This window comes from Colias croceus, chromosome 3 (genome assembly GCF_905220415.1).
Source record: "Colias croceus chromosome 3, ilColCroc2.1".
NCBI classification, from domain to species: Eukaryota; Metazoa; Arthropoda; class Insecta; order Lepidoptera; family Pieridae; genus Colias; species Colias croceus.
Window position 1 is genome coordinate 11240180 of NC_059539.1, and position 26488 is coordinate 11266667.

Consider the following 26488-nt stretch of genomic DNA (forward strand, 5'->3'; position numbering starts at 1 on the left):
GAATTCTTTGTGAAGCGAACAATTCTAATTCATTTCGGCTTCGGCCTTGGAAGTACGGAAGATGTAGTCGGAATCAAATCCAAAAGTTTGGTATTCATGAGGATTTGTAAGTATTTATTACACGTCACTTTTGTTTTTGATTTAGGGCTGATTTTTCAATTACTTATTGATCTACCATTTCAAAAATGTATTCTAATTGTCCGTATAAGACAGTTTACAGGTGACATTTTAAAATGATCTTGTAATACTTTATTGGACGGATAAATTGTAACCAAGGATTGAAAAATCAGCCCTTAATAAGTTTAACTGTGAATGCTTATTTGTTATTGTTCTTGGTTATATTATTTACTCAATATGACTTAAGAAAGGGAATTAAATAAAGAAAATGCACAAATCCCCTATAGGTTCAATTTAAAATTCAGCTGCCGTCGACAAAACTTTAACTCGTTGGAAGTTCGCAACATTGCAGGTGAAGAGAAACAGGCAGAATAGATTTTTAACTTGGACGTATCTATTTATAGATTTATATTTATCCTAAATTAACTAGGTAGTTGAAATTAATCTTCAAATAGCTTGAATGTACCTTGGAATATAGCTTGGAACTGCCTTTACCATTCTTTATATTGTAATATTGTAAACTGCAAATACTTATACTATGTTTTATTGTTATGCTATAAATTATTATTCAATTATTTTTAACCTTAAATTAACAAAAGTTACATAACACGTAAATGCTGAGGTGGGCGGTGGCATAAATAACTGTATTTATTTATTTTTTATTGCTCTGAATAAATCTTATTTCTCTCTTATTTCTTTATTGGTCACAATTTTGTGATCAATTGTACATTGATTTCTTCCAGACAACCTCGTATTGTCAATATATTATTTTAAGAGCATAAAAATATTGTATACAATACACAATAAATGAGTTAGGTACCATGATGATATTAAGTAATATGAATGCAAAGAAATCGTTTAAGATATAGCTATTCCCGTATTCGTCAGTAATGTTAAAAATGTAACTTTATTTTTCCCCATTTAAAACAGAAAAACACGATCTAACCTTGGCACTTAAATCATAAATCATAATTCAAATAAAGCAAACGATAAATTATACAAACGTTTTCATAAAAATAAATACAATATTCCAATACAATGACTAAACACAATACACACTTAATTCAGTGGAAATCTATTAAGTGATACCAATCTTTGTTAATACGATTAAATGGAAAAGCAATAGCTACGGTGCACTTATAGAACATTTAAAGACTCTTCATTAGGGCGCTTCACACAACACTGCGGCCCGCCACTGAGATTGGCTGAAACAATTCTTCTTTATTTACGTAACTGTTACGGTTGCTTTAAATTTACTGTTAGAACGTGCTTACAGAGATTTCGCTACAAGCGTCCGTGTTTTCCCAAAGTAATCAGTTTGGTTTTAAATGGAAGAATGCTCGCACGCTGGCAAATTGAGGTTAAATACTGTTATTAGACAAATAGCTTTCGGGTAAGCTTTTTTATGGGTGTGTAATTGAGAGCTGAATAAATAAGTTGAAACGCGTTATGTTACTGCGTATGATCTTTTTATAAGATTTTATTATCTTTAGAAAGATACAAAATACGTTTAATAAGCAAAGAATACGTAGGATAGGTCATTATATATTCTTTGCTTATGAAGAGTATTTATTTACATGATATCATAAAAGACAATGTGAGATATTACAAATTCTGGCCAATAATTGAGCGTTGAAACTCCAAGCAATTTTGAACCAACGCACAAGAAACGCTATACCGCAGTGCAGTGTGAAGTAACATAATTTAGTGGTAAAACGGAATGGCTAATGATCACGCCATACAATCATTATTCGACTGCACACATTGACAACCAATAAGTGGAAACTTTGTGTAATAATCTGATTAGCTTTCTATTAGCTATTCACTTTATGTGGCTGTGCTTTTTGTGGGTTAATTCGAAATTCATTTGTTTTATCCGTTGATTCAAGAACTGTTGGTAATTACTATATTAGGTATGAAAATGAAAATATATTTATTTATAAACCAAATGTTTTTACACAGATACACTTAGTTTGACGTTGCTCGCTTTACACATATTGGCTTAATCTATGTTTATTAAAAAGGATTCCCTATATAATAGTACCCACACTAGGCAAGCCTGTATCGTGGGGATATATAATATTATGGGGATAGATATCGGGTAGTTTTATAACATGCAACGTTAGCCTTACTTTTAAGAGAGGTATGAAAAATAGATGTTGGCCGAATCTCAGACCTACCTGATATGCACACAAAATTTAATGAGAATCGGTACAGCCGTTTCGAAGGAGTATGGTAACTAACATGATTGTGACACGAGAATTTTATATACCTATAAAGTTAAATATTATATTCGAAACAAGTTTTACTGTCACAATTTTTCGTCATAGCTATACAAATTCAGAGAACCTTCTCTTTACGGTGTTCTCTAAATCGGTATTTTTAATATTTTCTGGCGCTTCTACGCCCACATTTACTATTATGACATGTTATAGAATGATAAATTTACCTTCAATTTAGTCATTCTGTTATACTTACAATTTATTATTATCATACATAATGGTAATAAAAGTAGTCAAATAATAGGTCACTATTATATAAAACTAGCTGTTCCCCGCGGTTTCACCCGCATTGCTCCGCTCCTGTTAGTCTTAGCGTGATGATACATAACCTATAAATCTTCCTCGATAAATGGGCTATTTAACAATGAAAGAATTTTTCAAATCGGACCAGTAGTTTCTGAGATTAGCGCGTACAAACAAACAAACTCTTAAGCTTTATAATATTAGTATAGATTCTAAACATACATCATATCAACTAAGTATACACATACATAAATGTATGTACACATAAATATATTGGATATCTTTTAGTTGATGATAGTTACTCGATGAAATCAATAGATTTGTTTCGATTTGATAATGGAAACGGGTCAGCTATACAATAAGTTTACAACTATTCTATAGAACAACTAAGCTATGCAGAACTGCTAGCTTTCCGCTCGCGGCTTCGCCCGCTTTGTCTAAAATCTAATAAATTATATACTAAAACCTCGAATCACTCTTTCTATTAAAAAGAGCGTGTTTGCCGAACACACGTGTCAAATGTGAAACTTCTTTGGCAAGATTCAAAGATCAAAATTGTCGCCTTACTCCATGGCGTGACTGTATTGCCATGGCGCGACCTTCACATTTAACGCTCAAAAATAGAAGTTTCGCTTCAAAAACTGCATCAAAATCCGTTGTGTAGTTACAAAGATCAGACGCGGAACGCGACTTTATACTATGTAGTGATAGCGTCGGCACACAAATCATTTGATAGCTAGCATGCTGTACAATATGTCTTCCACAACCGCTATCAACAGTTTATCGCTGTGCCATATCACTAATTCCAGATGCTTGCGGCTACAAAGTATCCCTGTTAATTTAGTATCAAGCCTTATTAATGTTGGACCAAGAGTCTTGGAGAGCCGCCAATACCTCGTTTGTTGACCGTGGTGCGGAATAGTGATGACTCCTTGGAACTAAATATGTAATTTTGTACATTTGGGAGTGGCAAGTGTTATTGGAATGTTTTTGTTAATTTAGTTTTGTTTAAAATAACTAAAATAGCCCTTGTAAGCTCTCCGGAGATATGCGTGGATACTACTGGACATACTTTTCTTACTTGTGAAGTAATCATATTTTTATTTAAAAACATGTCTGCATGTTTACACATTATGTGTGTCTGACAATAAATTACCTGTACAATATAAACGGTCTATATTATGATAAACAATGCATTTTCTTGTGAAAAATGAATTTACTTTATTCAAGTTTATTCAATACTAGCGGTCCGCCCCGGCTTCGCCCGTGGTACATATTTCGCAATAAATGGTAGCCTATGTTCTTTATAAGGGTCTAAAGATTGTCTTTGCCAAATTTCATCAAAATCTGTTCAGTAGTTTATGCGTGAAAACCATTAGTATCTCTTCATAATATTAGTATAGATAATCAGTTGAAATAAAACTGAAAGATAAAATAACATTTATATAATATTATATACTTACGATATATATACGAGATATACTTACGAGAAATAGTACCTACGAAGTAATTCAAAACTAATGACACGTTTTGATACTGAGAATTATGTTTTATATTAAAATAATTTGTACTGAGAATTATTCGAATGTCGCTCTAGCTTCATTACTCTTTTATAATATTTTAAGTACTAAAGTTCTTTTATCTGATCTGATATATTTTCTGTTTGAGCAAAAGAAAGCGCAAAAGACCCTTTTAAAATTATAATGCTTATGCTGTTAACAAACGTCGAGGATTAAGTTTCTCTTTTTGTATTCTTGGTATCTGATGTATTTCATGTTTTACTAAAAGTGCTGAAAGCTATCTTAAAATTAAAATGCTTAGTCGCTGCCTATTAACAACCGAATAAAGCTGAAAAAAATAAATTGTTGCACAAAAAGTTATCAAAGATACATTTCTTTGCAGAAAATGAATTATGAATAAGATAAGGGCACAATAAAAGCTTGAGAATGTTCCAGATGTAACCTTATGACGTCACAAATGACAAGCCATCACGTTGCTTCACAATCAGGGTTCCAGATCAGTTGTTATAGAACATTAGAGTAATTCAAATTTTTACGATCTTTATATTGACGAACGCATTAACATTACGGTCCCTGTTAGGAAATGTAGATAAAAAATTCAGAAACTTGAATTATGATTGTGAATGACTGTTTTTATGACTCCAGAAAGCATTCGCGGCAGTTACGGCTTCGCGACGCCCACCGCCATATTGTAAAATTTACTGGTGTTTCCCGCGCTTTTTTCCAATATTGTTCAAGTTTTATATTGTCGTTTATTGAAAATGTAAGGGTGAAGTGATCATTGTAATCATAATAAAATTGGGAACTCAGAGCTATTTATGCGCAGTTAAATTTAGGAGATACCTATAAAATATACTAAGATAATTATTGTCGTAGGTACCTACGCTGTTTGCGCATTGACCTAAAATGGTTATGGACAGAATTCTGTCTGTATTTAAGGGATGATTATTATTTCTGTATGTGTTTAAAGATATAATTATAACATTTTGTTATAATATTATTGATATATGGTTGAGTCGTTCATATCATGATTAACGTTCCAGTAGTAAGAACGATCAATATATTGAATTAATAATACATTCTACCACAATAATTTAAATACTGATTAAGAAATTTAGCCGACTATAATTTCCAAACCGAAACAAATTTCTTTTATGAACTGACTAGAAGTTGTGAGCGTTTGAAATATTTAGATGCACATATTCTGCAATATGGCTATTATGAAACTCCAAAGCCCCAGATTATTTAGAAGCAAATTTAGCATATTTTAGCATAAGGCAAACGCTCTGGCCCCAGAAATTTCGTGCACAAGGAGTTCATATGTTAGTTAAGTTGTGAAATATGCTGTATAAGGACGCAATTTCTGTTCAAACGATGTATGAAGTATGGTATAATGATAGGGACAGGTTGAAATTTAGTATTGTACTAGCGTCGGTTGTGGCGCTTTTCAAACCGGTGGTAATTGTTGGCTTGTTTTGTTCTGACGTTTTCAACTTACTTTTTGTAGGAATAATTGTATGAATAAGTGTGTTAATTAGTATTATACAGTATTAAATATTCATTTTTATTGGTTAAGACGTCTCTACAATCATACAAGAACATTAAGGTTTAAAAATGTATAAAAAAGTACCAAATTAACTTAATTTTTCCAATGTCGATGCAAAACCTTAACCAACGTGTTTTTTCTAATGTCGATCCAAATTTTATGTCCAGTAGGAAAGTGATTCTCTATCAGCCAAGGTCACAAAAAGTACGCAAGTTTTCATAAAATAGTTTAATAAAAAGTGTTTAAGCGACATATTAATAACACACATGATTAAATACAACGAAAGTCTTACAAATAAAGTCACTAGTTCCATATTAAATCACAATAGGAAATTTGTTACTACGTATCTGACGAAATCTTTGAAATATTTCCAGAGCAAACGATCTGAAATTTCACACTAAAAACGATCATAGATTAAAAATATGAAACGTCAATTATACACCATAATTATTTGGACATGAAAGGTTGTTTGCGAAATATTTTGATAACAATACAAAGCAAAACAATGCCCTCGTTATGAATAATAACTCCATAATCCATATGCTTTGTTCATCCATGACAGCCGTATTTCATTTATCATATTAATGTCGTTTCCTCGAATTTAGGAAAGAAAAAGTATCGATGCCGTACCACGAATTGCATGCAATTCGCGTTTTAACTGCAGCTTTATTTAACTCATAGATTGGTTCAATACATGATGTGAGCGACCTACATGTCAACTTTGTAATCGATGTCATGTGAATATTATTGAATTTGAAACATACGAGAAAAGTCGTTTTTGCTGGCTCTTTTCTATAGAAGCTGATAAGTAACTAGAATAGTATCTTTTTTCTGTAGTATGGCCATTCAAAGGCGCTTCAGAAAGAAATCTAATTAAATATACCAAGAAATCACAGTTCAAAGTATCACTTACTTATTCTATAAAACGATTTACAAGCGGCTTCATTGTAAGTTGTAAGTAGTTCAAAGTATCACTTTATTCTATAGACCGATTTACAAGCGGCTTCGTCCACGGGGTAAAAAGTAGCATATATGACTCTCTAGTCTCTTCAATTTGCAGAAGCACAAATCGTGTCATAAATCGCTCCGTTGCGACAAGGAAACACACTTTCACATTTTCAATAGTAAGATTGTTTGACAGGAAAGTACCAGGGACTAAGGAATGTACAGTAGCTTACCGAGCTTATCCTGCAACACGGTCTTGGTGTCGCAGCGCACGAGGCACAGCACGAGGAAGAGGCACACCTGCCGCGCCATCATGCCGAGGGATCACATGCACGCCGGCGCGCGCGTCCGCCACCAGCGGCGCATGTCCGTAGTTACTGTGTACAAATATACACTGTTAATTAATGAAGAAAGATAACATTTTCTGGAACCTTCTTTTATACCTTCTTTATTGACAATCAACAAGTGTTACGTACTAAATTAATTCGATATCATTGTTTATTTAACAATCATATTATGATAAGGTGTATTGTAAAGTTTTGTTTATTAATGTAAAATGAGCCCGACATCATTATCATCATTTATCCTTTATCTGTCATTGCTGCACAACTACGCCTACTATACGCCTCTCATCAGGCACGCCACAGTGCCTTTTTTTTTTTTTTATTAAAGATAGTCAGGCATTTGACTGCATCCTACCTGATGGTAAGTAGTGATGCAGTCTATGAATGAGCATGCCTGCCTAGAAAGAGCCTATTCACTTTTACCCTGAACAGATCCGGATTATAGGTTTCTGGAAAGACAGACGCGGGCAAGGCGTTCCAGTCCCTCGCTGTGCTTTGGTTTATGAAATATCTTCATCATCAGCCTATTATGTTCTCACTATGGACACGGGCCTCCTATGAAATACACCACACTGGCCCCAAGTGCGTGTTGGTAGATGGTACGTCATGTCGTCGAATTTTTTGACTCTGAAATATGTATGTAATAAATATTATTACGTGATATATTCGTCGTTTTTCTCACATTAACTACCCCCATGGCTACACTTACAGGCCCAAGGGACGTAACATTTCAGCATAAAATAACCTATGTTAAAACATACAAGCTAACCGTTATTTATATGCAAATTTTCATCCGAATCCATCTGGTATGAAAGCATGGTCTGAAGGCATTTTAATCAAGAAAGGCCAGAAAAAAATTGTTTGCAATGGAATTCAGAAAAAGAAAACATTAAAATACGCAGTAAATATAGGTACATATTATTACATGCCTGGTAAGACGCGCTCACGTTTGATAATATAATGTAGAGTTGAAGCAGTTATCATGAGCTTTCACCTGTCTAGTATTTAAACTGATAAACATACCTCCGGATTTACGCTTGTGAATACAGCATCAATTTATTTTCAAAGAACCAATCCTCTCAGACCCACATTCCTCTTTGTAATCGTATACAAAATAAACTGGTAAAAGCATTGTGCATCTCCGAGAGAATATTTACTCCTTTATTTATTATCCAGAACGTTGCCAAGTCGTATCTGGAGCTAAATTTCAAAAAGGAATTAACCTGGTCGGCCAGAGCGGCCGGGGACTGTCGCACGACAGATTTTATTACAACCATGAATAAATTTCACCACTGGGACGTTGGCTCGCACCTCATATATTATAACGACGGTTAAAACCATCAGAACGATTTACTGCGATGCTATAACACGGCACGGTCTAAGCGAGTGCCGTACACAGCGCGCGATGGATGATGTGCTAAATGAAATCGACGATATATTGTCCACTGGAAACGATCTTGGTACGTCCAGAGTTACATGATAGGGTAAAGTTTAGAGCCGTTTCGTTTAACATTTTATAACGTTATCTTTTGTTCCTTAACCATTTATAAACATTATTTATCTATGTGCCCAGCCAATTCATGTTTATTTCAGTGTTTACGAGCGAATGTAATGGTCATGCTCCGATCACGGCAAGCTGTTACGGATTTTTAATGGTAACCGTAAATTTTGTCTTCAATGAACTTTTCTGCGCCTCATAAAGTGTACATTACGTTATGGTTTAAACAATTTTGTTGTCATTATCTCAATCCTAGTTATAAATTACAGTTACAATTCTTCCTATCTAGAACTTCTTTTGAAAACCCATAAAATTCTGTCGATGGTTGTTTACTACTATTTAAACTAGTCTGACAATTTCTCTGTCTATAATAATATGTCTTAAGATATGAATCCATAAAAGCATACAATGTGTCGTGCTATCACTAAAACATTATTCAAATAATTCCAGTAATTCTGAAGAGCGCTACAAACGCCGATGCCTTTACATAAACCGAAGTATGCTGTGTTACAATTAGCATGAAATGTAATAAACCTAGTACCAATGCATAATAATCAAATGCTTCGTGTAAAATACAACGCATAATAATTAATATACTACGGAGCAATAAATATGTATCTTTTAGCCATTATGAGAGCTCATTTAAACTGTACTGATAAAAAATAAATTATACGCTAGTTTTCTTAAGAATTCTACTTAACGTATTTATCTAGAAAATATATAATTATTCCACTTAACCCTTAATTCACTACCTGAGTCCATTGGACTCACATCGAACTTTCAAACTATTATAATTTTTTCCCCTAGTGACTTATTTCCTCCACCGTCTCAGTACCTTCCTGCAGTGACGCGGGCACTGCGGTAGCGAGAGGACGTGCGCCTGCGCTGCGTAATTGGTAAGTTATTACGTCGAGTGAATTAAGTAATATTTTATTTATTTGTTACGATTCTTAAATGTTGCTTATTTGTCGTATTAATGATATAAAAATATGTATTTTAATTTTTGTTGTTGTTGTAGGTTTGTAAAATGGATCTAAAACAACATAAAGTTGTAAATATGAATGAAGATCAGGCGGATTCTGTTTTGGAATCATGGATCACACAAATTATGAATGATGAAGATGCGAGCCACTCTGAAACCGAAGACAAGTTACCTAGGACAGAAAGAAAGTATGTAAGAAAGTATCTATGTAATTACAAAAAGAGAACAAAGACTGCACATTTATGCACTAGATGTCTGAAGTCTGTATGTTTGAGTTGCTCAAAAAAGGTATGCCGTCGTTGCCTGTAATCGGTGGTAATACCCCATTGCACGTTTTTTTTTTGTATAGAAGCGTACATTTTTGTTGTTTATTTTCGGTTTTGTATTCCTTTAGAAGTCTTATAAAATAAAGAAGAATTAATAATTAAAAATATTTGTTATTATTGTAGGGCTTTGAAAATAACTCTGTTTTTTAAGACTGTTAGAATAAGTTTTTTTTTATTTTTAAGAGTATTTCAGAAGTTTATCCAGTTTTGTTATTTTTTTGTAGTGCCTTAATAAACATTTAAAAATAATAAAAAAAAACTTAATAAAAAAAGAGTTTTATTTGAAAAAAACACGCTAAGAAAATATATGAGTCCAGTGGACTCATGGAAGCTGTTTATGTTAGCAAATTTCACCTAGTGAATTGAGGCTTAAAATGAAAGAAACATATGAATTTAAACATTTGAAATTTATGCCAAATTATATTTTGGTAATTAATAAAAAAACCTTTTATATTAAAAATAGTTTTGAATTTGACCAGTCTTTTAGTTAAAATCTTTTTTGGCCGCAATAAAATGAGTCAAATAAGTTTTAGGCTCCGGGCATTTTCATAAGCGGTTTTGGTTTTTTCTTTGGTTTTGTGTATTAGTTCTGTCCATCTTTGTTATAGTAAGACATATTTTTTTTGCATTTCCTAATGATGTTTCATTATCTCTACTAACATGAAAATCATTATATAACATTATTTATCACAAAGACCACGATTTGAATCACAACTTACCAACCCTTTTATCTCATGAAATGTTAAACAAAATCAGAGATCCCAACAATAAATCAGAGAGAAGAATCGCGCGGTTATGAGCCAATTTTTTTGTCCCTTCCCTTTTTCAGATTTTAATTCACAGGTGTTCACGTGTTTTGATTTACGACCATGTATATGTGTATACATAATTTATTGCGGAAATAAAACTAAAGTTTATTGTTGTAGATAGATTTGTGCGGATAAATACTGTTAATAATGGTAGAAATATGAACAACAAAAGGTTTTGCCAATAGTTATGAAAAAGTATCAAAACGCTACATACCTCATTTCGTCAATTAAATTTTAATAAAACACAAGCTTATCGCCCGCGGCCTCGCACGCTCTCGCTATCTCTCAAGTTGGATCGAACTGCACATGGTGTGCGAATTTTTATTATAATCGGTTAAGTGGTTTAGGAGCCCATTGAGGACAAACATTGTGACACGAGATTTATATATATTATTAAAGAAGATAAAGAATTGTGTCAATTCATCGATATAAAATAAAATAATGAAAATTAAAAGTTAGATATTCTCCTGTTAGATATTCCAAAACATTCAAATTTAACACTGTTATTAATCCATAAAAAAAGATACATATGAAAATTTTTAACCTCATAATTTTAAAGTCATATTTACATAGTAATACAGTGCATCTCTATCAGAGTTATAAAACACATTTCAAACTACACTAAAATAGTTAACCGAATTAAACTATAAAATGAGCAAATGGGTGTAATAGCGTATTTCGATACAATGATAGTTATTTAACAAAGTTAAATTAAGCTATGGCTAAGCTTAATCGGGATACGAGCGGTCACGAGCTTAGAACTGGATTAATGGTGAATCCAAATTAATATATTGTTAACGGTATGCTTCCAATTTAAATAAAAGAAATGGGGAATTGTTCGTACGGGGTATATTATTTAATTTATTTGTAGAGACATTTGAAGTTTCGTCCCTTCTTTTCAAATGGTAATTATGAAGTGTGAAAGATTTTTGGTAGAGCTCCGTTTTTTGTTTGTTTTATACCTAAAATGGTAGATATAAACAAATAAATTATTGTCTTCAACTTGGTGGAGTTGAAGACAACACACATAAAGACACCACACATAAACTGGTTACAAAACTGGTTTAAAAATAAAATGTAAATAATCACTATACACGATGTGCGGCTTATTAGTTGATGACAAAAGGAGTTGTCTCAGCTAATAGTTGTGCAAGAGCCAGAGCCCTTATACAGTACACTTACAATATACAATAGAAAATAAATATTTTAACCCGTAGTCGCTTAAAGTCGCTTAAATAATATCTCATTTATTCACAGAAATAATAAAATTGAATACATAGATACCATTACCATTCCAAAATACAATAACATTATAATTAATATACAGTGGACATGATACTAAAAAAGATGACTAGAACTGCAGACCGACAAGGCATGTATTGTGGAACCTTTCCTGATATCAAATAAGATACTTATTATTGCGTCTGTAATAATTAATCAAAAAGCCCTTCACTAAATGTTGCTGTTTGAAAGCTCTTAAGTTCTTTGTTAAGTTTTCTGCAATAAACTCCATGACACTTCCACCACTGCACTAGTTATAAATTTCCCGCCAATTTACACCATACACATTTATTATTTAACACGAAATTATAAAAATCTTCAACAGTACAGACAGCGCATTATTCACAAACATAAAGACATTATTCATTCGGTCTGTACGCGAATTCAAAAGTGCGTCCGCTTTTGAATTTGCTTGAAAAATATTTCAGCATCAAACGTATGTAGGACAGGCTTTTGAGTTAAATTAACTCGATCTGTGTCCATTCTACTCGGAAAGGTTGCAAACAAATGACGTGAGCGTACAGTCTATGGGTATCGACTTTTTGTTATCTGAAGTGGGTTTAGAACTATAGAGATTTTTTGTATTGTTTAAAAATGTTTTAATAAAAAAAATGGAATACTTTTTTCATACCAGTGCCGTCAAATATTTCTGGATTCCACATATTCTCGTGTTGATAAATATACATATATAGCTATCCGCATACGGCTTCGCCCACTTTGTCTATAACCTAATCTACACTAATATTATAAAGAGGAAAACTTTGTTTGTTTGTTTGATTGTAATGAATAGGCTCATAAACTACTGGGCCGATTTTAAAAATTCTTTCACCATTTGAAAGCTACATTATCCACGAGTAACATAGGCTAGGTTTTATCCCGGAAATCCCACGGGAACGGGAACTATGCGGGTTTTTTTTTGAAAACACGGGCGAAGCCGCAGGCGGAAAGCTAGTAAAATAGATATGTATACCAAAACCTTCCTCTTGAATCACTCTATCTAATATATTAAAAAAAAAACCGCATAAAAGTTCGTTGCTTAGTTTCAAAGATTTGAGCAGAAATAGGGACACGGGGACAGAAAAAGCGACTTCCTATAATTTTTAATATGCGAGTTATACTATGTAGTGATAACACACAATTTTAATAACTACCTAAATTTAAAAAAAATGAATAAGATATTCTTGTAGTTTAAACTCAAACCGTGTCGTTATAATCAGTCATTGTGCCACCGAAAAGTTGATTCAAATATGTATAAGCCAAAGAAAGCTTAATTTCAATGGGCACATATACCATTATCCCTTGTCTATTTTTGTTTGGTTTAATGCATCTGTTTTCCAATCGCGTTATAAAGCACTATTTTTGCGAAGCCTCAGGCAGTTATAACATTATGTTTTTGTATGGTTACTTTTTGGGGTAGTGACATTTAAAATACAACCTACGCAGGCAATAAATAAATTAACGCATGTATCGCAAAATAACAAGAATTCTTTTATTGCAGTTGGAGGCGTGTAACACATAAAAACATTAAAACTTGAATACAAAAATTGGTTAAATAACTCTTCTAATTAGCTATTTATCGTTAAGCTTTGATGATTTATTCCCTTTATTCTAGTACTAAATATGTAAATACATACAGTCGCCTAATCTATATTAATATTACAAAGCTGAACAGTTTGTTTTTTTGTTTGAACGCGCTAATCTCAAGAACTACTGGTCCGATTTGAAAAATAATTTCGTTGTTAGATAGCCAATTTATCACAGGAACAGAATACTGCGGGTAAACCGCGGAGCACAGCTAGTACTGATTTTATAGGCAAAAAGTGAATAGTGAGCGGTTCTCTTGAATCTAAAAGATTATATTATACAATTGTCAGACCTCACCCTAATCTCTATTTGGTTAGATAATATCTTATCGAGATCATCTTTGTACAAAAGTGAAGGAAATTGTCCACTTTTGTTGTTGGAAAACTTTAAAACTACCGTTAACGTAGCTTCTTCGTGTGATCTTTGAACGGAAAGAGACAATTTAACTACGTTATAATATAATTATTATATTTATAATTATTATTTTTGTGTTTTATATTAAACTATCTGTACCACGCGGTTTCACTCGAGTGGCTCCGCTCCTGTTGGTCTTAGAGTGATGATATATAGCCTATAGCCTTCCTCGATAAATGGGCTATCTAACACCGAAAGAATTTTTCAAATCAGACTAGTAGTTTCCGAGATTGGCGCGTTCAAACAAACAAACTCTTCAGCTTTATAATATTAGTATAGATATAAAATGCAACAATAATTATGTTCTAAAATGTGAAAGACAAATCAACAAACATTTTCACTAAACTCATCAGCTTTATAATTTCAGTTTAGATTACATTAATCTACTTTCAACAATATAAAAAAATATACAACAATAACGTTCTATTGTAAAATAATAGTATGTTATCCAAATCAGACATTCATTGTCCCTTTAAAATTTGATGAAAATATTTCGGAATTATGAATTCAAATGCCGCACTCGTCTATTCATATTATAAAAGAATTTATTAACAGGACTGTGGAAAAATTCATATTTCACGTTAAATTCATTTGGCATTAACGAGTGTATTTATATGCGATAGATTTTTAATTTGTCAGCTAAAAGGTAGAGTATGAAAATATATTTGTACAAAAATATGGTTAGTAGCATTTTGAACAAAATATAGGACATATTGTACTCTAAAAATTAATGTTATTTGTTTTATTAAATAGTTCGATTGAACATTTTTTATTTTATTTTTGTTTGTCACTGGCGTCCACAAATATCAAACTGTACAGGTTTGTGCTCTTAAACCCAGTGTGCTCAGTCTCTGTACATCTATATACCTACAGATTAACAGAGAATAACAATTCTTTGTTAAAATTATCGATTTTCAGTTCGTCAATAGTTTTGTTGACTAGCTACCATGTTTTTTTTTGTCAACTCAACTTTAATATTTTAAATATGTAGTTGTGTAGGATACCATCATTGTATTTATATTTTTGAATGTAACTATGTATAATTGATGAATCTTGTTTGTATCGTCCTTCTTTTAAATTTGATTAAAAATTAATCGAATGAAATTATTGATTTAACTAAAATCTTTATTTTCTCTTTTTTTAATTACATTACTTAAATACTGGGTATACTTTTCCATCTTTGTAAAAGTTATTACTACCAACGCCTTAAATTTCATAAATACAGATACCAAATACAATACATCAACGTTTTTAAATAACAATATACCATCCACGAAGTTAATTGAAATTCGTTTAATATATCCAATTAAAGTATGAAAGCAGCCAATCAAACGCGAAATACGGAAGTCGGAACACAATAGATTCCACTATATATTGGACATGGAATACATCAAACCGCGTAGTTATAAATCATCTTTTGAAAATATTTCTCGATAATCTAATAAAGTTTACTGCTTGTCCCTTACAAAAAAGTCGGTATATTACGCGTGTCAGTCGCACGTTTGCTCCGCTTGGTTCTAGGTCGATTTTAATTTCATTTTTTTTCTAGTCTCTATTTTAATAAGGAATACAATAATCTTTCTGCAGGCTTTGGTGCTGGCATAAGTATAACACGCAGCAATTCTAATCTTATAATATAGAGTTTTAATGCGTCACCAGCCACGCTCAACATTGATACGCTCAAGATAGGTCTAAGCAACCTACGACCACAACACATTACCTACATTAATAAACTTCATAATAACTATGAATGCACTACAGATGTGTTTTGTCAATTAGTTTAGGTAAATCTTTAAACTCATCATAATAAAGGTTTTTTTTTAAATAACGAGTGATACGAATAGATTTCAAAATTACCCGTCAGCGAAACGATGTTTTATTGGGATTTAGCGCGATAATTTTATAAATCCTTTCACTTACACACATTTTTGTATAAAGTCGCTTTATGTCTTTGTTATTAAGTTTTTTTTTATGATTTTACACAAAGCAGAATAAACCAAATAAAGGTGCGACCTTGCCATCGACTTTCAGAGCGCGTCTGTATTATTAGGCATTTTCACACGCGACCTGCGTTTGTGAGGGACGTCGAAATTACGAATAGATTAGCCCCTAGTTTTACATCCTACCCTTCTGAATATTTTGCTTAATTTTACCGGATTTTTTTGTAAAAGTAGATTGCGTTTTTTTTGGATATTTCATTAGGTTTTTGCTACGATAATATGAGCGAATCTGGGTTCTATAAACCTTTTTTTGTCAAAAAACGTAAATTATCCTGAATAAACTTTAAATAGAATATGTTATTCTACCTTAAGTAACATAATTCATTATCAACATAATAACATCAACCAGAATCAGTTTTTATCTTTCAGTTATTTAAAAAGTTCATATTAATGCTTATCAGTAGGTATTAGCACACCGGAATTTTCACGCCAATTAAGCAGTTTATAAATAACAGTATGAACTTATAACTATCTAATACAGATTAATTATCGAAAACCGTTCCGGTATCACAGCCTGCGGTGACTATTATATTATAACCCAACCTAGAGAAACGTAATCGAGTGGTATTGATCAGGCCAATAATAACATACCCTATTATTCTGTTGGATTGCTTTTCCTTTGGGACTTTGATATCATAAATAAAGGCAAAAGTTTTTCACGAATATTATTATTGTAGAGAAATGCTAATTGTACCTACGTCAAGAGTTAAATGATTTTATGAATTGTCATTTTGTTAAGCGTTTAAAGGAGTTAACGTTACAGTAAACTTTTAAAATTTTCAAATAATATGTTGATCCTCTTCAATAGTGATACAAAATATCTCAAAATATAATATTGTTAATATTAATAATTCATTTTTGTATAAGTATATAACTCTATCTATTTAATTAAATAGGTATTTAATTTGAATAAAAATCATGTCGAAACTAGCGTGGTATATGTGTTAATTAAAATAGTATAATAATTCATACAATCGTAAGATAATTGTATTACAAACATGATGCTACAAAATATAATAACGTCATGACTATAAAGTATGTATCCACGAAATTCCTAAATCAAAATCCAATCGCGATACATACCTCTGAACTGTACAAAATACCATAAAATAATTACGTAACAAAGCGGCCGGCATCCAGACTGTAGCCCAAAGCGACGTCAATCGAACTTAATTGATCAAACCAAACTCTTCATCAATTCATAATTTGTTTAAAAGAAATTTAATGGGCTTCCCGTTTTCGTGAACGCCGAAAACTTGGTCAAGTCCCTAACTTTGCTAAATCTTAATTGTTTCAAGTCTCCGGTTTCATTTAGTTTCGTTCCGACTGACTTGTTCCGTGAAAGTCGTTCAACTCATTGTTGTTAGCTTTGTATAATGTTTCCTTTTTATAATTTGCCAAGGAATTTCTTGCTAATTTTGAGGAATTGCCAAAGTTTTGAATAAATGTATTTATATTAATAAATGTTATTTTTTTTTGTTAATAAATGTTTTGTCCGCGAGCCTTGTAAATAATTTTCATTGTTTATTACGTTTTTGATGGCATGTTAATTTAATTGCATGTCAAGTGTGTCGCAAATTTCAGCTTTCGCGTAACAATATATTTCTTTCGCTGTTCGAGTGAATGTGAACTTTATTACAGCAGTTATTAGCAGGCTAGTTTTTAGAACCTCACAAAATATAAACAGTATGTAAAACTAGCCTCATCAAATTGTGGGGTTCAATAGGTCATTAGTTGTTTGCTTTGTGAAAATAATTATATTATTCAAATTTAAAAAGTTATATTTTGGAATAAACATTGTTCTCTAAGGGAAAATAAAACAATTGAGTTTTCAGTCAACCTAAGAACTTAATACATCTTTGTAAATAAATTTCTGGACTGTCTGCAGAACTTGGCACACATTTAGATCTCATTTCTTTTTTTGGCAAATTAAGTCAACGTATGAACTCGGCTCCAAATTTTACATTTATGTTTTTGGTGGGATATCTTAAACGCGAATCAAGTCATGAGATTTATGCATTTATGCCTTTTTTATTAATTGACTGGATATCTAACAAAATACGTCTCGATTGTTCAATCCTTCCCAATCGAATCAATGGAATTTAACCACTACGTGGTATATTGTATTGCAAGACCTGCATAAGGTTTCTAATATATAAAATGTATTAGTATGCAATAAATTATTTGATTTGATTATAATATTATGTTCCAAATGTATTTTTCTTCTTTACTTCAGTTTTCTATGTATTGAACACATAGATTGTAACTCAACATTTATTAATCCCATTACTTCGCGCTATTAAAAATTTCTTAACAAAATATTAGGTTCAAAAGATAATCTAGCCGGCTGACGTCCAGCACATAACAGGGTGACGATCAATACTCGGCCATTCCATTTTTCTTACGAGATTGATCTAGTTTATTTTTACTCTCAAGGTTTTATAGAAAACTGTCCCATTATTATGCTAGAACGTACTTTACAATTTATTTTATATTGTCATTATATAAGGCTATTTGAGAGAGAATTTGGTGTCTAAATATAATTTTGGCTATTTCCTGTCTTTGTTTTTGTTAAGGTATTTAAGTCGTTAGTACTCTTACTACTTCAAGACCTGTTAAACCATCCAGATAATCCTAAAAATCAAGATAAGGATATGACCGATAAAGAAAAAAAATATTTTTAATGGGAATGCATCACACTCCTTTCGTACACAAATCTGATTTTGATAATATTTAGTCATCTTTTATTACTTATAGATAATAGAGATAAAACTGGATCAGTCCCAATCTAAATCTATAACGACCTTGTTTCGGATTCTGTCCATTAATTTGAATATTAATATTCTGGAACTATTCACAATTGTATTAACAAGTTACCATTGGGACCAGGCAAATTGTATTATGTGTGACACTGCATTTCGTTGTAATACCAGATGTTGTCAAAGGACAGTATTGTAGGGCAGTATTCACATGACAAAGAGTTTAAAAAGCCCTTTAAATTGGTTTTCAAAGTATAATTTTTGACGAAAATAACCTTAAAACACAATTAGATGAGTTGATTTTATAATTGTCGAAGCTAACTCTATTGGAGGTGAAGAACACAACTTATTTATTAAATGGCATTTCTCTGCTTGTTTTGATTAAACTAGCAAACTATGTACGTCTTGATACATGATCGAGATGCAAATCAAATCTGGCTATACTTTTAATGGTGGCAATGTCTATAATTTAAGGCATGTCTTCTCAGATTAAAAGTGTCCAGTCAATTAAGAGTCTTTGACTTTTATTTCGATAATATCCATAATTTCAGAGCATCAGTTCAGTTTGGTGATTAATCCAGCCCCCGGTGTGCACTAGCCCCAATCTAAAGTTTCTGTCAATACCCACAACACGATAGTCCAGTCATTACCATACCCGACAGCTGCTACAAAACAAATATTAAAAATCAAACTTTAAATGGAATTTTGATTTGATTTCTTCGCAACGAATTATAATTTCAAATTACGGAGATGAAAAATCTGGATCGGACCGAAGTTGAGGCTTCGGTGTTAAAAACGGTTTTAATGTAAGAAACATTAAAAAGTTGTGATGAGACGCTGTACTATACTTTGGAACGTTTTATCGGGATAAAGTTGGTACTTATTATGCTAAATAATTTGCCGTCATACATTTTATATAAGGTATATTATATGGGTATTTCAGAATTCCGGGAACGCTTACTTGATTTGATTGGGTACCGAGTTTGTGTTATTTGGAATTAGGTCACGGGTTCCGAGCGTTCGTTTCCTTTTTTTATGGACATTTTCATTGGAATATGATGTCAGGACTAGAGGATAAAGAACTAAATGGAGCGAAGGATGTGTGGCAAAATTTCTGTGTCGATTGTAAATCAATTCTGTGGAGTTCAATCGTAGAAGCTTTATTCAATTGCTTATATAAAAGATTACTTAACTCTATTTATTTAGTTTTCAAAACATTATTCGCAAATGATGAATATTTTCGATTTAAAATTATAATTTTCATAATTATGAAGCCATGATACAAATTGTATTTGAAATAAAAATGAAATAAGATACGGTTATTCCAAGTATCAATAAAATTAAATTGACAAGCCTTATTTCTATGTCAGCTAAGACACCGAGTTCTTGTACCTTCAAAAGATACACTAGTATTCAAAAGAATCGCTTGAAAAACAATCCTATAGTTGTATACCTATAGTTGAAGAATTCACATACATTATTTCTTTTACCATTCAATGTTTCTTAAAGTTTCCAGAGTTTACGTATCAGTAAGCTGGCTCAGACGGATTCACACTGGTATAATACTCTTTTCTACGTAGATTCCACTAAACCTATACTCGCCAGGTCTTTAAACTATCCATTCATTCTTTTACCTTCAAATGTATATCATTTTCTCTAAATTATATTTATATCTTGAGGTATTCGAGAGCTTAACATTTCTACAAAAGTGATTTTTTCTTATATATTTTTTTACCTCTTAAAACACCCTATTTTGTAAACTTCAATTTAGAAAACGATTAACTCACATACATAAATAGTCTATCAATTTTGAATAGAATTCATTTTAATAAAGACCACAGATAAGAAAATCTTGCAGTAAAATCACAAAAGACATTACAGCATAAGAATCACCAGCGATCTGACTTCACGGATGAAGTGTCTCTCTATTCAGCCGTGACGCTCTCAGACCACATTCTAGTTAACTTAATGATTATAGATGCGGGCTCTTATGCTATTATGCAAGAACAAATAGAATGTTCGAGAGATTTCTAGACTATTTTGTTATAAGTCTGAACAGATGAAGTACAGGGTGTCCAGTGGCCGATTTCAATGTTTGAGGGCTTGTAAAAAAAGAACTATTATTTCTAAACAAAATATTTTTATTAAAGTCAAAAGAAGACGAGTGCGGATTTTATCTCCTGAAAATTACATTTTCCAAATGCCGCCCTTCTACTCTCACACACTCCTCAATCTATTCCGCATGTTGAGAAAAACTTGTTTGCAAAGGGAACTGGGAATTCTGTTTGTTTCAGCCCGGATATTTTGCTTCAGTTGCCTTATGGTTGTTGGATTTGATTGGTAAACCACAGTTTTTAGATAGCCCTACTAGAAAAAGTCACATAGACTTAGGTCTGGTGACCTGGGTGGCCACGGGATGGTGCCGTTTCAGGATATGTGCTTTTCAGGAAATAACTGCCGCACTGAATTCATTGACACATTTGCAGTATGAGCCGTAGCAAATCTTGAATAATCTGAATTTGGTATGGATGGAGCTTAAGCTTTTTTCGCATAATGACCTGTAGAATCGATTTAGGAATTCCCAATATCGACGAAAGTGTGCGAAGTTATAAACGAGGATTTTCAATAACAGAATTCATAACAAGTTTAATGTTTTCTATCGTGGATACTGATGGTGCTGGACCCGGCCTAGGGTTATTAATGACTGAACCTATAGCCCTAAGCCTTGCTAGCCACAACTGTATCAAATTTATCGAAGGTCCATCTCTTAAACGATGAATTTGATAATGGTTATGAAACCGACGGCGTGTTTTCGCCAGCGAAATCACCCGAAAAGTATGCCTCAATAGCATAAGAGCAATGCTCTCCGCTCCACTGCTCCATGGCGACTAAAAAATCCGCAGAGCTCACGCGCTGAATGACACCCCCCGCGTCCCTCTCGCAGTCGCGTTTTAAAACTAGAAGCGTTCAAACATTGAAATCTGCTGCTGGACACCCTGTATAATAGGCAAAGCTTAGGTCGTTGGATATTTCAATATCGTAAATGTATAAATATAATATTCATAAATTAAAAAAAAATAAGAGGGGTGAAACTTCGGCGCGTTGAGAGTAAAATTTCAAGGTCGCGTTATGACAATGTCGTCACGTCATGGAGTAAGGCGACGATTTTGGTATCTTTGAATCAGGCAGAAGTTTCACTTGTAACATGTGTGCACACACATACTATTTTTAATTAAGTGGAATATGACCTCGAGTCACACTAATAAAGATAAATTGCATAACATATTACTATATAGAAGAGCGTTCTAGACTTTAAATATTGTAGGGCTCTAAAAGCTTAACTCAGCACTTGTTTTCTATAATATTGGAGTCAAGCATATTAAGGTACCATACACACCTCTATACTTTTCAGCTAGTCATCAATTAATAATGAATCGCTTTAAACTCGGAATATGCTAAATTCTCACATTTTCAGAAAAAATATCAGATACTGTGTTAAATTATCTAGCTAGCGTGTGGGTAAATTAAGGTCAAACAATTATACTTAGTTGATAGACATATTTCTAAGGTTAACTGAACTAAGTAATTTAATTTCTTAATGTTTTTTTTTTCATATTATACATTAACTACCCATTTTAATAATTAACATACATTCTTCTCCATAGATACTGCTTTCCAAACCGGTGGTAAAAATTAAAAATATGTTATGACGATTCAGAAGTCCTTCTAGAAGAAAGCTAATTTAATATATTCTAATATTATAAAGCTTGTTTGTTTGTTTGAACGCGCTTATCTCGAGAACTACTGGTCCGATTTGAAAAATTCTTTCGGTGTTAGATAGCCCATTTATCGAGGAAGGCTAAGACTCTAAGCTAAGATCTCGCTAAGACTAACAGAAGTGGGGCTCTTCGGGTAAAACCGCGGAGCACAGCTAGTAAATAAGTGTTTGAGTTTGAGATTGTTCATTTTAAATAACTGACCGATATCTATCATCAATACATAATAACATGACATATTCTAACGCACTACCTTTGCCACCATGAAAGTTATATTATAAAACTAATCTAAAAACTTTAAACACCGCAATCTGAATCCAAATATAGTTTGAAACAATTCCGGGCCAATTGAGTCTACACCAGTCTATTCACAACAATACAATGGATGTCGAATTAAAAACGCCATTCTAGTTTTAACAAATAGAACAATACCAAAAATTGAGATGAATACAATATGGGAATAAAAATACGGTTCGCGGCCGCAAAATAAAGATTGTTGTGGCTTTTGTGATTTTAGAATGAATTAATTTTGTTTTATTTTGGGGCGTGCTTGGAAGCGCAATGATAATGGTATGCTAAATTTCACGCGATATTCGACCTTCTGGAACGAGTCCCACCTGCGTACATGCACGTATTGCAATGAAACATATTATATTCAAGACATCTAGGTTCTTAGTAATATGAAAGCTTATAGTGTAATACTTAAGTCTTTATCGTCGTGATAAATTTAGAACTCTATATGTGTATAAAGTAGATTTTTGAAGTGAAACTTCTTTATTTGGGTTGGAAAAAAATTTAGTGTAACATATTTTTTTCGTTACGCGTGACATTTTCCGTTACGCGCCATCTTTTTCTTATCCCCACGCGTAAATCGACGTATTTCTGTACAGTTGCATATAGTAAATTATTTTTTTTTTAAATAAGGTCATGAAGAATGAAGAAGTTTCACTTCTTACGTGTGTACACTACTTAGTAATACGCACACATTTTTTTAATGTAAGAGCGGTGGTACAGCTATTCGGTCACCTGATGCGGCCTTCACAATGTCCTATAAACATTTGCATTAGTAAGCTGATCTTGGATGACCAGGAAATAATTTAAATTCACGAGAATAAGCCAATTAGTAAAGGTGAAGGTGTTTCTCACCTTTACCAATCTCCCACACAAAAAAAAATACAGTCTTAGAAATGATTCTATTAACTTCTAAATATAACTTAATATCATTGAATGTTTACCACTACAGTGAGAAACCTAAAAAAAAATAACTTCAATATTCTTGAGTGATCGGTTTTTAAAGGATTTCTTGCAAACTCTTAACTTCATTGGTAGTGTTTGGTTTAAATCCCTGAGGAGACCAAAAAGTTTCAACTGCTGGGAGTAAACAGAAAAACCTTTAGATTTTATCTCCTAGTATTAAAGTTAAATTGAAAAGGATATGAAATCTACACTTTGTCCGTGGAACGTCTCGTGGGAATATGGAACATATTATAGTGTTATGTTTATTTATTTATTTAATTTTAGACATACCAACAGAGTACACATGTAAATTATCACAATTAAAACTAAACAACTATCGAATATTAATATCCCACCAAAAACATAAATGTAAAAATTGGAGCCGAGTTCAATCGTTGACTTAATTTGCCAAAAAAGAAATGAGATCTAATTAATGTGTGCCAAGTTCTGCAGACAGTCCAGAAATTTATTTATAAAGATGTATTAAGTTCTTAGGTTGACTGAAAACTCAATTGTTTTATTTTCCCTTAGAGAACAATGTTTATTCCAAAATATAACTTTTTTAATTTGAATAATATAATTATTTTCACAAAGCAAACAACTAATGACCTATTGAACCCCATAATTTGATGAGGCTAGTTTTTAGAACTTCACAAAATATAAACAGTATGTAAAACTAGCCTCATCAAATTATGGGGTTCAATATAGGTCATTAGTTGTTTGCTTTGTGAAAATAATTATATTATTCAAATTAAAAAAGTTATATTTTGGAATAAACATTGTTCTCTAAGGGAAAATAAAACAATTGAGTTTTCAGTCAACCTAAGAACTTAATACATCTTTATAAATAAATTTCTGGACTGTCTGCAGAACTTGGCACACATTAATTAGATCTCATTTCTTTTTTGGCAAATTAAGTCAACGATTGAACTCGGCTCCAATTTTTACATTTATGTTTTTGGTGGGATATCATTACTTTTTGTACAGAAAATTACTCTGCAAATTTGATTTAGGTACTTTATGAATATAATACTTTTTATATACGATTTTTTTACATTTTTTCTTGCGGATTCTTTGTATGGTTTGTTTAGTATTATTTTCTATATTTTCTTGTATGTTATGAATGTCAGCGCACATTGCCCCGTCATTATCTGCAATTTTTTAAACTCGTTTTCTGTTTAAAAGATTACATGATTTTCTAAACATCCAGCGTGAATATGTACACACACTATTACAAAGATGCAAAGATCGTTGTAGAAGAATCGTCGCTTTACTCCATGACGTTACGGTATTGCCATGACGAGATTTTGAAATTTTACTCTAAACGCGCCTAAAGATGTTTCACTTATATTAATATTAATATTACGCAAATTAAATCATTTCGACCTTCGACAAAGCCTTCTTCCATTACACTGAAATTAAAAATAAACTAAACACTCATAAATAAAGAATAAATAAATGTGAATTTGTAAAATTATATATTATTTTTAACTGTATGAGCAATATTTTTATTACAATTTTCTTTTATTTTACGTTTAATAATAGTTTTGAATAAAGAAATCATGCAATCGAAGTAATCCGCCCTAGTGATACTAGCGCGAGTGAGTGTGATGTTAGAGGCGCATCGAATCTACAGATGTTTCGCGCTAAAATATGTAAACTTCAATAATCTATATCTCAGTCATTTATTGATGGATTTCAAAATTTTTTTCGGCCACTGACTAGTTTTGATCTATTTTTTAAGACTAGTAAGGTGAATATACTATTTTCTATTTTTTTAAACTTTTCCATTTTTCCATACAAACAAAATTTATGTCATTGAAAAAAAAATTAAATACAAATAAATTCAGTATTTTCTGATTTTTTCCTTTGTACACTCACTATTACCTAGCTGATTACAAAATTTGAACTTTCTAGGTCATCTGGAAGTGGGTTAGGTTTTGTATATGTCTATAAGTCAGTCAGTCTTAAAAATTGCGATTTTTGGATATTAATATCTACGCAACTGTTTAATCTGTATTTATGAAATTTAAGGTTCTTGTTTATCTTGAGGTCCTCTTGATATGTACCAAATTTGGTTTATTTATCTTAAATAGTTTTCGAGATATAAGGGGGTGAAAAGTGGCTCGAAATGGTTCGTGTAAATATACACACGGCTGCTGCTCGCCAGTTCTCTTCGCTTGAACTCGGCTTGACACGCTGCCGCGTGTCTAGATGATGTATACACCAATTATTACAGGTATGCACAAGAAAACTTATAATATAATTACGTTACTGTTGTTTTAAGTGCTTAAATAAATTTAATTACAAGAATAGAAAAAATAAATCGTTGAACATAATTTCTTCTACTGAATTTTTGTGCCAAACAAGAAATTTGTAATTTTTTGCGAAAAACTATAATTGAATCAAAATTTATGTCTATTATACCACCCAGCGACTTACATAGGTCATTAAAAGTACTACATATGCGAGTTACTGGAGAGTTTCTACCCACATTATTACGACAATTTGGAAGGTCAAAAACTTTGAAAACAGGATAACGTGGTAATTTATTTGGAACAGCAAACCCAACTAGACTTAAGATTTGTGGGCTATGATTTATATTTCTGAGAATTTTAAATAGGAACATAGTATCACGCAACAATCTACGATTACGAAGTGAAATCATTTTGAAGAATGATAATCGATATTCATAAGGCGATCTATGTGAAATTCCAGGTGAAAGGATATATGTCTGGTAAATATACGCTGAATATTTTTAATATTTTCAATTTATGTTAAACGTTATAGAATATAGTGAACTAGGTTTCCATCCGCGGCTTCGCC

The 26488-nt window shown here is 32.2% G+C and overlaps 1 protein-coding gene across 1 annotated transcript in view; it reads right to left on the reverse strand.

Moving 5' to 3' along the window:
* LOC123706163 (nephrin) overlaps window positions 1–26488 on the reverse strand; it is a 373060-nt gene that overhangs the window by 291863 nt on the left and 54709 nt on the right. The window contains exon 2 of the mRNA XM_045655331.1: window positions 6887–7030. Coding sequence (XP_045511287.1) covers window positions 6887–6968 — 82 coding nt within the window. The 5' untranslated portion in view covers window positions 6969–7030. The remainder of the gene's footprint in view (window positions 1–6886; window positions 7031–26488) is intronic.